The 19,455-nt window shown below is 48.9% G+C and overlaps 1 protein-coding gene across 1 annotated transcript in view; it reads left to right on the forward strand.

The window, feature by feature from the left end:
• Positions 1-1,244: 1,244 nt before the first annotated feature.
• LOC120836228 (plasma kallikrein-like) overlaps positions 1,245-19,455 on the forward strand; it is a 32,061-nt gene continuing 13,850 nt past the window's right edge. Inside the window, exons 1-2 of the mRNA XM_042290624.1 lie at positions 1,245-1,317; positions 15,902-16,082. Coding sequence (XP_042146558.1) covers positions 1,245-1,317; positions 15,902-16,082 — 254 coding nt within the window. The remainder of the gene's footprint in view (positions 1,318-15,901; positions 16,083-19,455) is intronic.

The raw sequence follows: 19,455 nt of genomic DNA on the forward strand, positions 1-19,455 counted from the left end.
GATTTGCCTGCACTGCCTGCACCGGTGAAGAAATGTGAAGGGAAGTGTACTTCCGGCATGTGTATTGAGATACGACCGGAAGTACATATCCCTACACTTTTCTGCACTGGTGCCGGAGAGGCAGGTAAATCTAATGAAGCCTCTGTGGACACCGCCCAAAGGCGTTGCACCTGCCCCGACGCTACCACTATTTTATTATTTTCCGAACGCTCCCTGTTTCTGCTTTCCTCCGCCGACGTCAGTTATTGATTTGCGCGCGTGTATATCTGCACTTCGCAGGCCTTAGCCACAGAACATGGATCCAGATAGCTGGGTTGCACGATGATTACGATTGTTATCAAACCGATGACGCCAGCTGTTTCAGAGTCTTCTGCAACACATTAAATACACGTCAGCTTAATGCACCGCTTCTTTAATTATCGGGCAGCATGCGCCGCCTTGTGTTTATGCACCATCATCTTAGACTGAAATTTCTGCAGTAATCGCTCCATGGCCCTTAAGCAAACAAAACAAATTATATATAATTTGTTTTGTTTGCTTAAGGGCCATGGAGCGATTACTGCAGAAATTTCAGTCTAATATAGGATAATTGTTCATAAAACGTTCATTAAAAATGTCATCATTTTTTTGTTGTAAATAATGGTCTTCTGTACATAAAAGCATATTCAAGTCAGTTTCGAAATTTTCATTCGAAAATTCACATTCGCGTGGATTTAAGTGACGGTTTTAATATCGATTAGAAACCAGAGCATTTATTTTATAAACATTACATATATAAATTGACAAACAGTCAAAATAATACATTTTTCCATTCAGAAAACACGTCAAAGAGGCATTGCATTTTTGTTTTTTATTTCGTTACTGAGACATGCCAATTCCATGGTTAATTAGAAAGAGTCAGTTCAGTTGGTGTCTTGCGTTGTTAAAATTTCGCAACCTGTAGATGGGCTTACGCTGGAAGCTTCTTCACGTGATAGGTTGCGTAGTCTGTCAGCTGCAAGTCCTTGTTTATTTCTTCTAATATTCAGCGTGCTCTTTCCTAAATGTCAGTTGTTCACCTCAGCCTTTTATTTTTATTTCTTCGCACTCGCCTTGAGTAAACAAACGTTATTTGAAAGGCAAGTGCCTGGCGTCAGGAAATTTAAGAATGAAAAAACTGACACGCAGTTTCATTTAGAGCTGTTTGCTTAAATAAAAGGGCAAAGCGTGCTTGAAGCCCTGCGCTTTTGGAGACAAGCCGTAAAATGAAAGCCGCCGTATTGATCCTGATTATTTTCTACTTAAAACACAACTCCGCATCTTCGCCTCGTTTAACCAGTACGTATCTAGCATGCGTTAATGAAATGTAATTGAGATGCAGCGCATTTTCACCGCTAGAGTTATGCAACCCATTGTAAAGTTCAGGATGATACAGCTACCTTGTGCTTAATATGCTATACTCAACGTATTTGAGCTGGATTTTATGTGATCTAGAATGAAGAGCCCCAATAGGCCAAGTCGATGTGGTAATTCCCTATAAGTATCTTGCAAGCAAGTTCAACTTAAATTTATTTTCCCTAATTAGGAAAATGTTCTTGACACACGGGGTAAGCAGGCGGCACCATCAAACATCAACACTGGAATTTTGTACAGTTTCTAGTTTCACATATAAGTACTATCGTAACATATTGTCGGCGGAATAAGGCGAAGAAATGATAAATAATTATCTGAAACGAAACGTTTTATCGGCAAACTCTCGTTAAAAAAAATAAAAAGCCAGCACCGAGACCGAAGAAAACCGGGCGGTGATTTGTCCGCGTTACTATGAGGGAGAGAAAGCGAATCTTCTAGAAGTCCGTGACCACGCGTTGCTTTTCGGTCCTGCGGGTTTCATTATCTTTCCTTTGAAAAGCGCATCGTCCCAATTCAACGCGAAAGGAAAACAAAAATGACCAATAAAAAAATACGGTAAGACAGAGAGAGAGAGAGAGAGAGAGAAACCACTTTACTGAAACACCAGTCAATGAACGTCAGGAGAGAAGTCCATCTCCCCCGTCGCCCCTAGCAGTCGGCCGGAATGCCTTAGGACACAGCAACAGCAAGGGCTTGACCGATGATCCCCTGCTGGAATTTGGGGTCTCGGCTGCGGAGCAAAGTCTCCCAGGATTCTAGAGTGCAAGAGCTGTCGTACTTAGTCGGACATCTCCATACCATGTGGACCAAATTTGCTGCCTTATCAAAAAATTAGCACTTTGACGTGAATGCTTCTGGATGCCACTTGCTGTAGAGTACGGGGTTGGTAAACAACGCCGTGTGTAATTTCCTCCACACAACCTCCTCTTTCTCAATGAGCCTTCCGTCCACTCCCAGATAAATGTTTCGATTTAGTCTGCAGTGTAGTGATTTCCTGATATCCGCGTTTATCGTCTCTGCTTCGGGGAATCGGAAAATAATTTCGGGGAATCGGGTGGTTCCGGAGGTCGACCGGTAAGTGAAATTTTGGCCGACCAAATGAGCCTCCTTGTTCTGTCCAAGTCTCTGGTGAGCTGGTGCCCAAACAAGCAGAACCAGCTCTCTGGGTCCTCCTTCCTTGTTTAATATACGCATGCCAGTCTCCGTCACCCTCCCCGATTCTTAATTTCTAACAGCGTTTTGGAGTCGCTGATGACCAGCTTAACTCCCCTTTGGCTGATAGCCAGGCTATGGCCACTTCTTGCGCTTCTACCGTCTCGACGCTACTGACTGTGCAGCACGTCACCGGGGTGCCGTATTCCATAACTGCCACGGCCGCCGTGTGCCACTTTGCTCTCATAATCTGCGGCGTCCGCATATAGGACGTCCTGTCGACCTGTATACCTAGCTTGTAATCCCTCTGCCCTGTCGTTACGTCTGCCTTCGTGAAAGGAAGGGTTTCTGGGTGGCGGAGGGATATTTATCTTGTCCCTGATCTGTCTCGGTATGTCTCTTCAGCGCACTTGCTCATGCTTGGGCTCGTAGACGTATATCTCTAAAAGTTTCCTCCCCGTTTTAGATCCTAGTATCCTTTAACGGTGCGTGATAACGGCAGCCTCAATCAGCTCTTCGAGTGTGTTCGATGCCCCTAGCCTCACACTTTTCGTTATATTGATTTCAAACTTGTTCCGTTCCACTCCGTTCAGTTGGAGGCAGGGTGCCACCTACACTATCCCACTGATTACGAAAGGTTGCGCGAGTCTCAAGAGACTCGCCTCCTTCATCCCAGCGTACCTGTTCGCTATTCGTCTGATGAGACGACCCGTCTAATTTGCACTGGCTTCTAATCTAGCAGGCGTTGTATGATTCTTCCGGTTCACCTGAATCCTTCGCCCTAGGACGCGGATTTAAACGACCGCGAAGATCTCTCCGCATCTGACGTACTGGTGGATGTCCGCCTCATGATTTTGGTGAAGCCGCCGTTTACCGTGTTCATGAGGAACAGTGCTTCCGACTTTTTTGCCGAACATTTGAGTCCTTTAGGTTTCAGGTACTTCTCGATGATATCAATGGCACTTTGCAGGGCCCTTGTTTGCCCTTACGGCCCTCGTTTGTCCATAATGTTAAGTCATCCGCGTATAAGGTAGGGTTTAGATTCTCAATTTCCCCGAACTGTTCGGGGAATCTCAACATCGCAATATTGAAGAGGGTCGGTGAGAACACCGAGCCCCGCGGCGTCACCCTCTTATTCAGTTTACTGTCCTGAATGGACTCTTCCCCTATCTTGAAAATGACTTTCCCGTTCGTAAGAAAGTCCCTGGTGTAATTTTACTATTTTCCCGTCATTGAGTGAGTTCAGAATCTCCAACATCAACAGGTGTCTCACTTTGTCAAATGCCTTTGCCACATCTAAGCCCACGATCGCTTCTGTGTCTCGCGTTTGCTCCTCTATAATTTGGTATTGCAGCTGCAGCATCACGTCGTTGCCGACAGCTTTGCTCGAAAACTGATCATGGTGTCCGGATAAAGCCCATTTTCCTCTATGTACCTACTCAGCAACGTCTGAACGACGTGCTCCATAAGCTCACCCACGCAGGAGGTGAGTGATATCGTCCTGAGGATGTTGAAGTCCAGTTTCTTTTCCGGTTTGGGAATGAAAATAAGGTTTGCAAGTTTCCACTCCTATGGTATCGTCCCCTTCTAACAGGACTCCTGCATGTACGCTGCGAGGTTAACGATGGACCTGTCGTCTAAATTAAAGAGCATTCTGTTGCTCACTTTGTCCGGCCCACCCTCTGACTTAGACTTCAGCCGATTAATCTCCGCTCTGCCCTCAGCCAGGGAGATCGGAACGTCAATTTCCAAATTCTCTCCCCCTCCGTAGTCCGGGAGGGGTTCAGGTCCGGCGACGTTGATGTACCTGTTCTGAACTTTCACGTGTTCATTCTTAGTTCCGTCAGATTAATACGCCAGTCTTTCCACCTGTTGTTTGGACGCTGACTTTGTGCTATCTGGATCTAAGAAGTGGCGAACAATTTGCCAGGTCCCCGCGGTACTCAAAATCATCTCCGTCTGATCGCAGAGGTTACCTTAATTTGGCTTCGTGAGCGCGATTGCGCGCTCTTCAATTTCCTGTTTAAAGTCGCTATTTGTTTTCTGATATTCCGGTTCCATTTCCTCTGCCGAAGCCGGTCCTCCAACCATTTATTTGTGATCCAGAAATGTATTAATCTCTTGTCTACCGCATCGCTGCCCCTTTCGGATTCCACAGCACGCTTGCGCGTGAAGTATCTAAAGTTCCAGGGCCATGCGGTGTTCTTACTGGATCTGTAAGACATGATTGCCAATTAGCAGATCCAGCCGTCTTACTAATACTTGTTGGGTGAGCAGTCCATATACCGATCCTTCTGCTCAGCTGCCCGGTCGCTTTTCGCCAAAGTCCTCTTAAAGTTCTTCAGTGAGTTTTTTATCCCCTCTATGCAGTCGCTCTGCAAGATTCTTATCTCGCTGATGCAACTGGTCTGGGAGAGTTGCATCAGCGACTCTCCCAGACATTCCCAAGATGCGTTCCTCAAAGGCCTTGCGCCATACATCGTCCTGGCTAGATTTGGCCTCATAGTTCGCCTCCAAATTCACTATTTTTAGGTCTATCACTCTCTCTGTGTCCTTATTTATTTGGGGTTTGTTCATGTCCTTCGCTCCTACATTTGGCTTTTCCGGCACTCGCGATTGTTTCGCAGGTGCTGTATGAGGCTTAAGAGCTATTTGAAGCTCTGCAATCTGCCTACAAATCGCCCGCTAGCTGTTCTTTCAGCATGCGATTTTCTGCCTTAATCTTAAATATTCCTTCGTCGCGTTTATCCTATAAGGCCACGTCCACCCAAACCACTTTTCGGCTCGACGGCTTGGGTCTCGCTGGGTTGCTGAGGACAGCGCCTCCGGAGGTCTCCGCAGACCCGGGTCCGGCCTTCTGTTGCTTCTCTTCTTGCCGTTGCGGGAACCGCGGGAAAGAATCCGATCTCCCTCTCGGCACACTCCGGCTTCTTGACTCACTCCTGGATCTCCCTTGATGCTTTTCATCGGCTCGTCCCCACTTCGGCCTCCTTTGTCTTCCACTCTTCCTCTTTCATGCACAGCTTGGCTTCCCATTGCCTCTTCTCTATCGCATAACAGGCACTGAAAGCTTCTTCGCATTTGCGGAGTGCTGCCAAATTACGTTTACCGCACAACTTAAACTTGGGCTCGCATACGTGATCCACGGTCGGGCTGCCATTTCCCATCCCCCACAATTAACTTTGGCGCTGACACATACGCCTGATCTGTGTCCTAACTCGCCACATCGGTAGCACATCTCGTAGCGTTTACTGCAGACCACGCGCTCCAGAGGTACACCGTAGCAGTACATCCACATCCACACTGTCTCGGGTTTGAAGGTTACGATTGCAGAACTGGAGTTGCCCAGCTTCCGAACGCCAAGTATCGGTGTGTTCTTCCGGTGTCCAAAGGCTTCCGTCAGTTCCTCTGTTGTCAATCTCGGGTCGATGCCGGGTAACTCACCCCGCCCGTTGTCCTTGTGCGGCTCGAGGTACGCCGTGATTTCGTAGTCGTCGACGTCGATATTGGCAGACTTAATCTTCCAGACCCCATGTCCGGGGTGCTGGAACTCAGGGTACCTTTCTTATCGCTAACAATGAGCGCGTCCCCTCTTCGCCCCTTAAGCAACGGAATTTGCGCTGCCATGCGCACCGCCGCACTCAGCCTGGCAATCGGAACTTTTGCGAGCGCCAGCCCGTTCTTCGGCCGAATAATTATCTTGTAGTCGTTCGCCGGTAATCGCGGGAGATGCGACGCAATTGAAGGCTCCGCGATTTTCTGCCCACCTTCTTATACGCGGGGTTCCCTTCCCCCGCCATCTTCTTGCCCTCCCCGAAATCGGCTCCGCGACCTGCCCTCGCGTCGCCATCTTGGCTTCCTCGCCGTTCGCCTCCCGTGAGTTCCTGCAGCTCTTTGACTTTTTTTCCCACTTTCGTGACCGATCCGCGGTTTTCAATTCTTCGGGGGTAATTTCGGTACCCCCTACAGTCACCTCTATGGTCATCGTGCCTCCACTCCGGGGTTCCGAAGCGAGCACCGAGGGCTTCGGCCGTCGAAGAGCCGCCGCGTTCGTTTACCGCTAGCGTTAGGCTTACCTAGGCGGGACACCTCGTCGACACAAACTTGACTGTAAAATGTTCAAATGTCCACTTACAGTAGTAAAATAGTTCTCCAGATGATCCTTGAGACTTCCGACAGGTGGTCGTAAACATTATTTCCCCAAATCGGCACAATTCCACCAGACGAAGCAACTTTCCACGGATCCGACGTGAGCCACGATCACACTCCCTGGACCCCTCGCGGCTTTCATCTCCGGCGAGATGAAATAAACATGCAGCGTCACAGGCCTAACGCGCATAGAACGGCTTCAGTTGGACAACGTGGACCACTCTGGGTCGTGGCTGTTGGCGTCCTGAAGGTCGGGTTCTGTCGGAAAGCACCTCGTAGTTCAAGTCCCCAATGCGGCAAATGATTTTTTAGAGACCGAAGTAACGTTTTAGTTTTCTCGCAGAGGCCGCGGTGGCGAATGGGAATCTACACTCACACCCTGTCTCCGGGCTGGAACTCCACGTCGCGGCGACGAAGGTTTTACCTGCCAGCGTCAACACGTTGTTGGTCCTTTATCCGATAGCAGGCTAGCTGGCGTACCACTTGTGCCAGTTGGGTGACCAGCTGGGCGTCGTCGCGGTACCGTTGTCCGTCGGGTCGTAGGGCAGCGTGGCGCCGAGCATTGTCGTTAACTTTTTGCAGTGCACGAGCTCAAAAGATGGCAACATCTTATCCCATGTCTTGTGTTCCACGTACACATATACCAAGATCATGTCGGCGATTGTATTGATTAGTCGCTCCGTCAGCCCGTTGGTCTGCGGTTGGTATGCCGTGATTAGGTGGTGGTCTATGTGGCTCAGGCGGCGTATCTCTTGTGTCAGTTGCGCCATGAACGACGAGTCTCTGTCCGTAATCATGAATAGGGGAGCGCCGTGTCGGAGGACGATAGACTCAACAAAGAACTTGGCTTCTTTCAAAGCGGTTCCCCACAGGAGTGCATTCGCCTCGTCGTGCCTGCTAAGATAATCAGTTGCCACGATAATTTAACAGTTTCGCTGCCGCGACGGTGGAAAAGGTCCAAGTATTTCCCTTCAAATCGGCTAGAACGGTGTAGTCGGGGGCGCGATCGGCTGCAGGAGGCTTGCCGGCTTCGACGGCGGTTTCTTCCGTCGCTGGTACTTGTGGCACGATCGTGTGTAGAGGAAGGCAGTCATTGAGAGCTTTGGCCAAAAGTACTTCTCTCGGATAATTGCAAGAGTCCTGCTGTAGCCAAGCTGACCAGATGTCGGGTCATTGTGGCAGACTTGGAAGATTTCTTTTCGTAGACTTGTGGGGGTCACGTCGAGTTACTCCATTCGAAGTTCTCTTTGTGTAAAATACCTTTCCAGTCGACAAATGTTGGTAGTGCACGTGAAAAGACTCGGACAATCGTTCGCCTCGTTTCTTCAAGCGATCGATAAGTGCGCGAGGTACAGGATTGTCCCGTAGGAGTGCTGCCATGCCGTTAACGCTCACTACGTCAAGAAAGCGATACTCGTCATCGTCGTCTTTGGCGCAGACTGTGGCTGACTCGACGGGGGCTGTGGAAGGCAGTCGGCGTCGCTGTGTTTTCGCCCTTACTTGTAGACTACGGTCAAGTCGTACTCTTCAGTCGTAGCCTCCATCGAGCGAGGTTTCCCGATATGTCCTTCAGGCTCACTAACCAGCGTAGCGAGTGGTGGACGGTAACCACTCCAAAAGGGCTCCCGTATAAGTAGGGGCGGAATTTTATGATGGCCCTGACGCCGGCCAGGCATTCCTTCTCGGTCGTCGAGTAATTTCGTTCCGTCCAGTGATGACGATCACACTCTCGGTACCTTCTTGTCGTTGTACCAGTACTGCGCCGGGTCCTGCATTGCTGGCGTCCGTGTGGACTTTTGTTTTGACCGATTGGACGAAGTGGCCAAGAATCGGTAGCGACTGCAGTCATTTCTTTAGCTCGTCAAATGCCCGGTGTTGCTATTCTCCCCATTCGAAGTTCACGCCGTCTTTTCTGAAGTGCGTGAGTGGTGCAGCAAGTTTGGCGAAATACCGAACGAACCGCCGGTAGAACGCGCAACGTCCCAGGAACCTTTGGACGGCCTTTTCGTTGGTGGAAAGTGGAGATGCCACTACGGTGCGAGTCTTCTCAGGGTAAGGAAAAACATCTTCGTTGCTCATAACCTGACTAAAGCCGGCACTTCGTCGGGTTGAGGGTGAGTCCGGCGGTCAAGACTTCTTGAAAAACGGCTCGCAGGTGCCGGAAGTGCACGTGGAAGTTGACCGAGAATACCACGACGTCGACGAGGTAAAAGAGAAAACTCTCGCCTTTTAGGTCTGCCAGTAGGGTGTGCATGACCCGTGGAAAGGTTGCTGGCGCCGTGCACAGTCCGAAGGGCATGGCCTTGAACTCGCATAATCTATCGGGCGTGATGAAGGCAGTCTTCTCTCCGTCCCGTTCGTCGACTTCGATCTGCCAGTCGCCACTCTTCAGGTCCATCCACGAGAAGTATCAGGAGTTGCTCAGCCGGTCAAGTGTGTCGTCGATGTGGCGGAGCAGATACACGTCCTTCTTTGTCACCGCCTTGAGCCGCCTTTATTCTACGCAGAATCTAAGTGTTCCGTCCTTCTTTTTCGCAGGTACGACTGGTGAGGCGCACGGGCTGTTTAAAGGCTGCATGATGTCCTCGTTGAGCATCTTTTGCACTTGTTCATGAATGACCTCTCCTTCCTCTGGGGAGACCCGGTACAGTGGCCGATGCACATGGAGCGCATTGTCGTTTGTAACGATGCTATGTTTCGCAACTGTTTGGTGCACTTTCGACTGAATCGCAGTGCAATCGCTGAATTCGGCAAGGAGGTTCTAAGGTATCGACGTTCCGTGGCAATGAGCTAGAGATTACCGTCGAACTGCGGTGGCGGTGTACCGCACCGGTGAGATGGCGAGGGCTCATTGGAGATGACGGCGATTTCGGCGACGTTCCGGACATTGCCGCGGAACATTGCCACGGAACACATTTCGTGAGGTGCTGTGCCTCCTGTCGGAGGTACGTCACGAGGACTACAGTACGTTCATCCTGCAGCTCTGTTAGGCTTCTTGCAACGCCTATTCCTCTGCCGAGAAGCAGTTGGATGTCTTCCAGCAGAAGTTTTCCGCAGTCGACAGCATCGGTCACGACGGGTACAAGAACACTCGACCGCGGCACCCGCTTCACGTGGTCCGCAGTGACTCAGACGGCAGCTGGCGTCGTTTTGGATCCCCCCGAACGTAGGACGGGTTTTCGCAGCTTCAACTTGTTTGCTGCAAGGTCAATCACGGCACCGTACTCACACAAGAAATCCACGACAAGAAATACGTCTCTCGCACCGTCCTGAAGGTCGACGAACTTGACTGGACAGGTTTTTATAAATTTCGACGCCAGCAATGCAACTCCCAACGGCAGTGATGGGGTGTCCTCCGGCGGTGCGTATTTGCCTGCCGACCCACGGTATCGTGACTTTCCGAAGGCGACGAGAAAGCCTACCACTGAAAACAGTGTAACCTGCTCCGGTGTCCTCTAGTGCTGACGCTTCGTCGCCGTCGATAGCAACAGGGAGGTTGTTAAGAACCGTTGCAGAATCGTCGTTTCGATGCTTGTCGTCCCTAGAGTAAGGACCCTCCGACGTTCATTGATGATCTTACCCCCGGACGTCTTTGGCAACTCCATCTCACGGGGTTGCCGCCATTAGCTTCCATGGCAAGGCATAGTTGGCAGGCTTTCTCGGCGGGACCTAAGAAAAGTTGATGCAGGGCTTCGCGGTGAAGGCGAGCGATATATTCGGCGAGGAGACATGTCAAGAGATGTCAAGCGGCGTAAGTAATTGTCGATGTCCCGAGGTCTCTACCCATAGCGTGGTCGTACGTCACTGTGCGCAAACCGTCACAGACCCAGCTGGCGGTAGGGGCATCTTCCGTAACGTCGTCAGCTTCCACGCAATGGCAACAAAACGGGCGTCGGTCGGCCGTTCGCCACACGTCGGCTTTTCTCGGCGAGGGTTGCTCTGGGCGGACGTGCTGGACTTGTTTTTGGCGTCGAGGTTACTGCGGCGTTGGACTGTCCCGTCGAGAGGGCGCCTGGTTTTAGCGGAGAGAAGGCGGCGGTCGTCGGGTCACGGCGGCGTAGGTCAGCGTCGACTCCCCTTGCGCCACCATGGTGACGGGAGCCTCTGGTCGGAGCGACCGGTCAATTTCTTCGCGAAAAGCCTCAGCAATGGAGAGGGAAGCCGGAGGACTGGCCGCAGGCAGCAACTTTCTAAACTGCTTCCGGACGACGTCGCGGGTAATTTCACGGACCGATATCGTCGCTAAGCAGCGTGGAGGCAATGACGTCTGAATGTCGTTGAGTAGTAGGAGGCGCGTGCTTAGAGGGCGCGCTCTGTGTTCATTGCCTCCGTGACAAAAGCTACGACTGTTGCCGTCGGGTTCGCGGACGAGGCCTCCAAAGATGTCGTCCCTCACCCCGCACATAAGGACGCGCAGATTCGTGTTGTCTGTGGCTTTTCGGTCGGCAAGCGCGCTCAGTCGCAGGCCATCTCGAACGAAGCTGGTGACGCTTTCGTTGGGGCCTTGTGTCCTCATTCGAAGGAGTTCCTTGGTGCTTTCCCATCGCTGCTGACTGACGAACGTCCGTCAGAGCTCTCCACTCACCTGGTCCTATGACGTAATCGAGGTTCCATGATTCTCAAACCAGTGTTGCGCGGAGCCCTCTATGGTAAACTAGACGTTCTGCAGGCATTGCTCAGGCGTCCACCCATTATGCCGGGCCACTCGCTCGCACTGGTTGATCTAATCCTTGATGTCTTCGTAGAGGTTGAAGTGGAAGGGCGTCGGAGTACAAGGGGCGCTGGCGTACGAGGGGCGTCGGCGTACAAGGGGCGTCGGCGTACGAGAGGCGTCGGCGTACGAGGGGGGGGACGGGCAGGTAAACGACGCGGTAGGCAACAGCTGGAGTCTTTGTTTGCAGACCCAGTGGGCTCATTGATGGTTTCGTCGACTTATTCTTCTGTAATAAGCTCACGAATCCGTTAGAAGTCCCGATTCTGGGCGAGTTGACCTTTGGTGTGGCAGCTTGTTTAGAACTCGGTAGTCTGCACGGACGGTGTTCTTGAGCCCGGGACTCGGCTTCCGCAGCGAGACCTCGGAGAGGCGTCCTTCATGAGTTTCGGTACCCTGCACCTCCACCAGAAATGTCACGAGGTAATGTGAAGGATTAATATTGAATTATGTTCCTCGCGTTTTTTTTTTCACAAAACAAGTTTATCATCAGCTGCAGTTTTTTAGTGATCAATGCAGAATATCAATGACTAAGAATAGTACTCGCTACAGATCCCAAAGAGTTTCCGAAGATAGGTTTCTGAAAGCAGGAAAACAGCGTTCTACTTTAGAAATAGCTCGTAAACTGTAGTTGAATAGATAAATGGGCTAGTTGGTACATTACTGAATGGAAAGCGCCGAATAAAAAAGGGCGAAGAAGGGGACAGAGACCAAGCGCACTCTCAACTGTAGGTTTATTAAACAAATATTGAATATTAATACAGTCTATCTAGGTGTTGGCTCAAAAACAAAAACTCTTGATCTGTTAAGTGCAGTGACTGCACACCAATACACAAAATCTCCCCTTGCTTTCTTATATGGAATGCCTCATGTATTTCTCGAACTGTTTTGTTAGCGTATCTGCCCAGAACTGTTGTTTTTTTATCAATTCCGGGCCACATGGGCAACTATCACAATGCACCGCAAGATTGCCCGACGGGGACTGTTTCACTTACCAGGCATGTTCCCTGGCCCTCTCATTTCTGCAACCCCCGTTTGGCCCACATACGATTTCCCGGAACTCACTGGTATGTTATACACCACTGACGTTACGCACTCCACGTATTGCTTAGAGTGTTTCTTTTGACACACTTTACCCTCTCCCTTTTCGTTGCTTATTTTTGAACATAGATGAGACAGCTTGTATGGCGCTGAAAAGACCACCGGTACTTCAAAATGAGCCGCCACTTTTTTAGATTGTGAGAGAGATTGTGAATGTAAGGAATCACCGCCGGTCCTGTTAGTTGTCTCGAAGGAATATGATCGTCATCTTTTTTCGTCATCTTGGAAAAAGGTTATCCGCTACTTCCCCCAAGAAGCGATCGGGGTACCCTTCGCATTTTAGACGATTCACCTGCGTGAGAAAGCTTTCATCCGCGACATGGTGGCATGATTTTGACAGCGGGGCTCTCATTAGGCACGATGCTGTTCCCCTTTTAACGAGTATGGATTGCAAAGAATTGAAGGGCAGAACCCCAGTGGATCTTTAGTGTCAAGAGCCACAAAGTAAACTGTCCGTTTAGAGCGATCGTAACGGAAAGGGATACGTGGCAAAAAGAAGTGTGTGTGTGTGTGTGTGTGTGTGAGGGGGGGGGGGGGCATCCTTAGTAGGCATATGGCCGGCATTGAATTGAGTGACCCATTCCTGGTGCGTAACTCGGAGGCTGTCATAGAATTTTTGCCGAAGGGCGAGCAGTCCTACGGCGGAGGCTTTTCTATTGACGTGGAGGACCTTTTGTATTCCGTCCCGCATGACACGCTTTTCCCAGCGGTAAAAAATGCATTAAACACAACTTTGAAATAAGCTTTAGAAATTCGAATGGAGTAAGTGTGGTGTCTTTTTTAGAGTTACTGGAATGCTACCTTAACCCAACCTTTGTGTCCTTTTGGGGTGGTGTTTACGTTCAAAAGCGAGGCATATGTATCGGCTCTCGTGTTGCGCCAGTGCTCCGCGATATGTGTTTGGCTGAATCTTGAATGTGACAAGGGAATACGTAAGGATATCGAAAGATTGGGGTAATTCACAATCTGTCGGTATGTGGATGATTTTTTGGTGCTTGCCCCGAAGTCCGTTATTGTTAGCCTAGACTTAATAAACAATGTGATGGATTGCTTTAACTTGAATTCACGTGGACTGCCGTTCACCCACGAAACAATGACCAAGGGAAGGCTGCATTTTTTTGGATTTTAGCCTCAACTTCGACGGTGACCATGTTTGTTGGAGATATGAGCCTCGAACTAACGAAAGGAGTTCTGCTCTTCAATTCTGCGCAATCCAAACTCGTTAAAAAGGGACCAGCATCGCGCCTAATGAGAGCCTCGCTTGCAAAATCATGCCACCATGTCGCGAATGAAAGCTCCCTCACGCAAGTGAATCGACGAAAACGCGAAAGGTACCCCGATGGCTTCTTGGGGGAGTAGCGGATAACCTTGTTTCCAATATGAAGAATAAAGATGGCGATAATATTCCATCCAAATAAATACCAAGACCGGCGGTGATTCCTTGCATTCACAATCTATCTCACAATCTAAAAAAAGTGGCGGCTCATTTTGAAGTACCATTGGTGCTTTCAGCGCAACACAAGCTGTCTCATCTATGTTTCAAAATAAACAACGAAAAGGGAGAGGGTAAAGTGTGTCAAAAGAAACACGCTAAGGAATGCGTGGAGTGCGCAACGTCAGTGGTATATAATATACCAATGAGTTCCGGGAAATCATATGTGGGCCAAACGGGGCGTTGCATTAATGCAGGGCCAGGGAACATGCCTGGTCAGTGAAACAGTCGCCGTCGGGCAATCTTCCGGTGCGCTCTAATAGGCGCCCATATGGCCCGGAATTGGAAAACAAAAACAGTTCTTGGCAGATACGCTAACAAAACAGCGCGAGAAATACAGGAGGCTTTCTGTATAAGAGAGCAAGGGGAGAGTCTGTGTATTAGTGCGTCCTCACTGCACTTAACAGATAGAAAGTTTTTCTTTTTGAGCCAACACCCAGATAGACGGTATTAATAGTCAATGTATGTTTCAATAAACCTTCAGTTAAGAGTGAGCTTCGTCTCTGTCCCCTTCTTTATCCTTTTTTATTCTGCGCTTTCCATTCAGTCACTCATAGACTGGCTTTGAAACGCATAGTCTGAGGTAACTAGCCGCTGCAACAAAATTTAGTGATTCCCACATTTTAGCGGAATCATCTCCTCCTGCGGCTTGCTGCATATGCTCACATTGCTTTTGGTTCACTAAATTCCGTCAAAGCGGCCGTTGCAATCGGTGCGTGTCTACAAATTTTCCCATTTACACAGGAAAGACATTATACATTGCCACGCGCGTAGTTGAGCGACAACGTGCGTGGCCGAATGATTACCCCGCTTAACTGTCGCGTGTAAGATCTGGGTTTCATTCCAGGTAGCGGAATGTTCTTTTATTTATTCTCTCTACTTGTCGTTCTCGTATGATCGAGAACTTTTTCGTCTCATCGTGTTACGAATGTTCTACTCGCCGAATGTTCTAGGCCGAATGTTCTAGAAACCCACGCCGATACAAGAGGTGCTCCGCGCGGCGAGCCGGGGTCAGTCTCGCCCAGCGTTCGATCCTGCTGTTACGCCGACTTCGACGCCCGCGACGCTCTGTTGTTATCTTCTAGTCCCTTTTCGTTTTGGGCACAAGTTCGCCCCATTAAATGTTTATTTATTTCTCTTCATTTATTGGTTTTTGTCACCACCCGTGACATTCTGGTACCAAACGTCTCAATTCCTGGTGTTTGCCTTGGGTGCGGCGACTTAATCGGGTCTTGGTAGTGTCTTCGTCGGGTCGTCATGGGCTTGCCGTCGGACTTGCTTTGCGGGCCCTCGGAGGGGTACGCTGCAGGTACATCCGGCACCCCGCACCTCCAACAGAATAACAGGGGTGGTGACCAAAATAACAATAAATAAACGGGAATTAATAAAAGCTTAATGGGGTGAACTTGGGGTGAAACATTGCGATCAAACGTTTGTCTCGTCATTCAAATTAGTTTACAAAGACATTATGGTTCTATTCTTCACCTAATAAAGTTAAAGCAAGAGTGCAGGTGAGCTGTTTAAAAACTGACATCTTAATACAGGGGAGTGGGAAGAGTGTTGTCCCGTCCTGTTTTCCTGCTCTGGTTAAAAATGTGAATACTTCACTTGATTTCTATTCTGTTTATGTTCTAAGGTTTTGGCTAATCATTGTAGTCACAGCGTACTGACAGCATCTCGTCTATGTTCTGACGCTACAATTCCAAGTAGTTCGTGCTACTAATTATAGTTAACCATGAAGAGTCAAACACTTTCATCTAATAAAACACCCTGCTAGCTCTCAGTTTTATATACCGGATCTCAATTAAATGTATCGCTCGGCTATTTTCTTTCTATAACGCATTACCTCCTACTAATTCCACGTAACCATTACCAATAAGATGTTTCTAATCCGTTTCGTTCAGAGAACTGTGGACTTGTTTCAGCAAAGCCAGACTCTGTGATAAGCGAGCGCATTTTGAACGGCACAAACGCAAGTCTTGGAGCTTGGCCATGGATGGTTGAAATTTTAGAAGATGACAGACACCGTTGCGGTGGAGCCCTGATAAGCTCTCGACATGTGTTGACAAGTGCTCACTGTCTGACGTAAGCAATTTTAGATATATTGTTCTGTAAGGTTCTCATTGAATAAATCCCGAAGCAGTCTAAAACCGTTTCTTTATATTAACAATAATCAACAGTTTTACGAAACTCAAGAAGAACAAAATGCCAGTGACACTTGAAAGTGTCACCGGCATCACTGGCCCTTGAAAGTACTGCTGTATTTTCCGAACCGTGGTGTGCACACGGCTCATAGTTCTCACCTCGTGCCCAGAAGACGACGTCAGTTGCGAGTATAAAGTATAAACAGCAAGTAAGCGATTTGTTGAGTGACGAGGCAAGCGACGGCCACCCGCTTCGCTGCCGCTCGGTCAGTCGAGCGACGAGGGAAACCGCAAGGAAGCAACGGGAGAAAGTGAACAAGGATATGAGCGACTTTTTCTAGCAACCCAGCAACCGAGCGACGCGACGAAAGACAGTTAGAGATCTTCGTCGCTCGTCGCTGACTCTCGTCGCTATCGCCGTCGCTAGTCTCGTCGATCGATAAATCTCTTACATGCGATTCAGCCCTAAACGTCGGTTGTGAGTTGAAGTCAGTAGTGAGTTAAAGGTAAGTTGTTAGTTAAACATCACTTGTGAGTTAAACGGCAGTTGTGAGTTGAAGGTCGGTTGTGAGTTAAGCTTCAATTATGAGTACAGCGCTTGTCTCTACGTCTTTTGCTTGTCCTTGTCCTTGGCGCTCTAGTGTATATTGCCGAGTACACGTAAAAAAACAGCTTTCCTAACCGCACGCCTTAAAAAATGCCGGCTTGATTAGTTCAAAAAGAAGCTTGTATCATACATAAATCATCACTAACCGGCTCCGTCATTCACAAAATCCGTCATGTCTAGTCATAGTGAACGATCTATAAAAAAATAAAAATCCGTCCTTGTACTGTACGCACCTGGAGATAGTCCGACTCCCATAAACTTTAACTTTTTGAAAGTATATATTCCGCGGACTAGTCCGGAGAGTAGGGTATCGGACATGGATCGCGTTGTTTAAAACGCGATCGTTTAAATTGGTTTCAAAAGACATTAACAAGTCGCTTTCGGGGTGAAGAAAAACAGTGTTTATTCATTTCCCCATGCTCCCCTACAACACCACCACACACTACGGAGAACGTATGCATATTGTATTAGACCAAGTCCGCGTCATCGCCTGTCCGCCATTGCTCGCTCACATATTCTGAGCGTGTATTGGACACGAAGACTGCGTCATCACTCTCAAGAAAAAAGGGTGTCAAAAGGTGTATCGTTACACCCTTTGTCCCATATAATACACCCCAAATTTTCAATTCGACATACAGCACCCTACAGGCTGCCCGAAATTTTACAATGTTGTACCACACGGTTGTACCACAACCGTGTGGTACAACATTTTAAATAGCTAAAGTACGTATCAAAGACAACATAAATAAAACACCGAGTTTTTACAGTAGGGCCAAGAAAACCCCGATTATTTTTCTTGTTGTCAGTAAAACGTAGATTAGCTATTTGAATAAGTTGTACCACACGGCTATCAAGCCCATTGTAAAATTTTGGGCCGTCTGTTTGTCTGTAGGGCGCTGTATGTCGAATTGAAGTTTTGGGGTGCATTATATGGGACAAAGGGTGTAAGAATACACCTTTTGACACCCTTTTTTCTTGAGAGTGATCGTTCGGCGAGCACTGGGATCCAATCACGCGCTTTGGTCCCAGCAATGGCTGCCGCCAAAGTTTTTTGGCAGAACTTTTGAAAAGAGGTTATTGGGGTAGGAGACGTGGGGCACGCTACTCAGTCGACACACGACGGAAGTCGATTCATTGACCCGGCGGTAGAGCATAGGGAGGTGGCCGAAGATGTGTAGGTGCGATTTCTGGTAGCGATGGGTATGTATTTGATTCATTCTTTCAGTTTCTGTACATCCTTTTGCTTCGGCAGTCATAGTAACCAAACCGGTTTTTCTGATATTTTTTGTCACGGGTATGCGTGGTCCGCGTGTAACATCAATAAGGTATGAACACCGCACGCGCCGCAGCTGCAAGATAAAACCCTCTCCTCGTCTTGGTTGCATGCGGCACCACCATATGGCTGTTCGATATGCGGCTATTTAAAGCTAATGGAAGCTTCAATTAGTGGTCGCGTGTGCGTGGTGTGGACTAACCCGTCTCAGCTCGGAGCGTGGAGCGAAAGCCTGCGCTGGAAACCTCCTGGGTTCGATCCCCGCCGCCCCCTCCCGTTTCGATCTGGATGAGTTTCGTACCGGAACGCGCTCGTGGAATCACTACTGCGTGATGCACGTTAGAACCCCCAGGCTAGCGGTCGCACTGCACTGGCTAAATTTCTCATCGACAGCTAAGAGGCAGATCACCCGTTGAGGCGTGTATCATCAAGGTTGTATGAACATACAAAGCAAGCAAATTGTTTTTTGCCCTATTTGTCACAGTGGGGGATAGCACAGAAAGGGTACGCAGCACGCATAAAAAAAAATAAGTGGAAACTTTCAAGAGGGGCGAGGAAACGTCGAATGCAAAACCGTAAAACTAAGGTAGAGAATCTCGCTGAGCGTGTTTTCACAGTCCAAGAAGCGGCAGAAAATGTCTAGCTGATAGAGGGCGCGAGAGTCGCACCAGCGGCATCAGCATAAGCAACATGGCGACGGCCTAGGAGCGTTTTTCTGAAAGGTGTATAGAGGAGGCAATGTCTGAGCGGGAAGAGCACGCCCCCAGGTGCCATAAAAACGAGACAAAATGTCTCCCTTTCTTTCTTCCTTAGTCGCGCCGTATGGACGGCTGTTGCCTGAGGTTACTCGGGCGCGCGCCAGCAGATATATATATATATATTGTTTTTTTGTTTTTCTTTTAAATTAACAGATTTGTTTAAAAAATGCCGCTAAAGTTACACTAATGCGGTTTGTGCAGGTGAGTTATACGGCCAGGCTGACATAGTCTTAGGGCCTAATCATAATAATCAGCCGGCTAATTAATTAAATATCGCTAATTATTTTTAATAATATAAAAATAGGACATATTCTTCTAATTAGAAACTTGTTCAGCGACATCGAAAATTACTAAATCAACACCTTTTAGAAGGATATAACGAAGGGGCAATATATTACGGCATTCCGTAAAAACGCTGAGTTGGGACGCGTTTCTAGGTTTCGATTTCTTATCGGAGAGCATCTCTGCGCCCGCGGTCCTGCTGCCCAGTGGCTGAGACGCGCAACACACGTGCGCTCAACTTCCCTCCATGCTACGAGGGAGGCGAGGGGGTGGCTTCGCGCCACGACCTCCGGGGGTCAGGACCGCGGGGGCAAAGATGCGCTCCGATAAGAAAGCCAAACCTAGAAACGCGCCCAAATGGAGCGTTCTTGCAGAACGCCGTCAGATGCTCCCC

Source organism: Ixodes scapularis, unplaced genomic scaffold, assembly GCF_016920785.2.
Source record: "Ixodes scapularis isolate PalLabHiFi unplaced genomic scaffold, ASM1692078v2 PGA_scaffold1__304_contigs__length_218370807, whole genome shotgun sequence".
NCBI classification, from domain to species: domain Eukaryota; kingdom Metazoa; phylum Arthropoda; class Arachnida; order Ixodida; family Ixodidae; genus Ixodes; species Ixodes scapularis.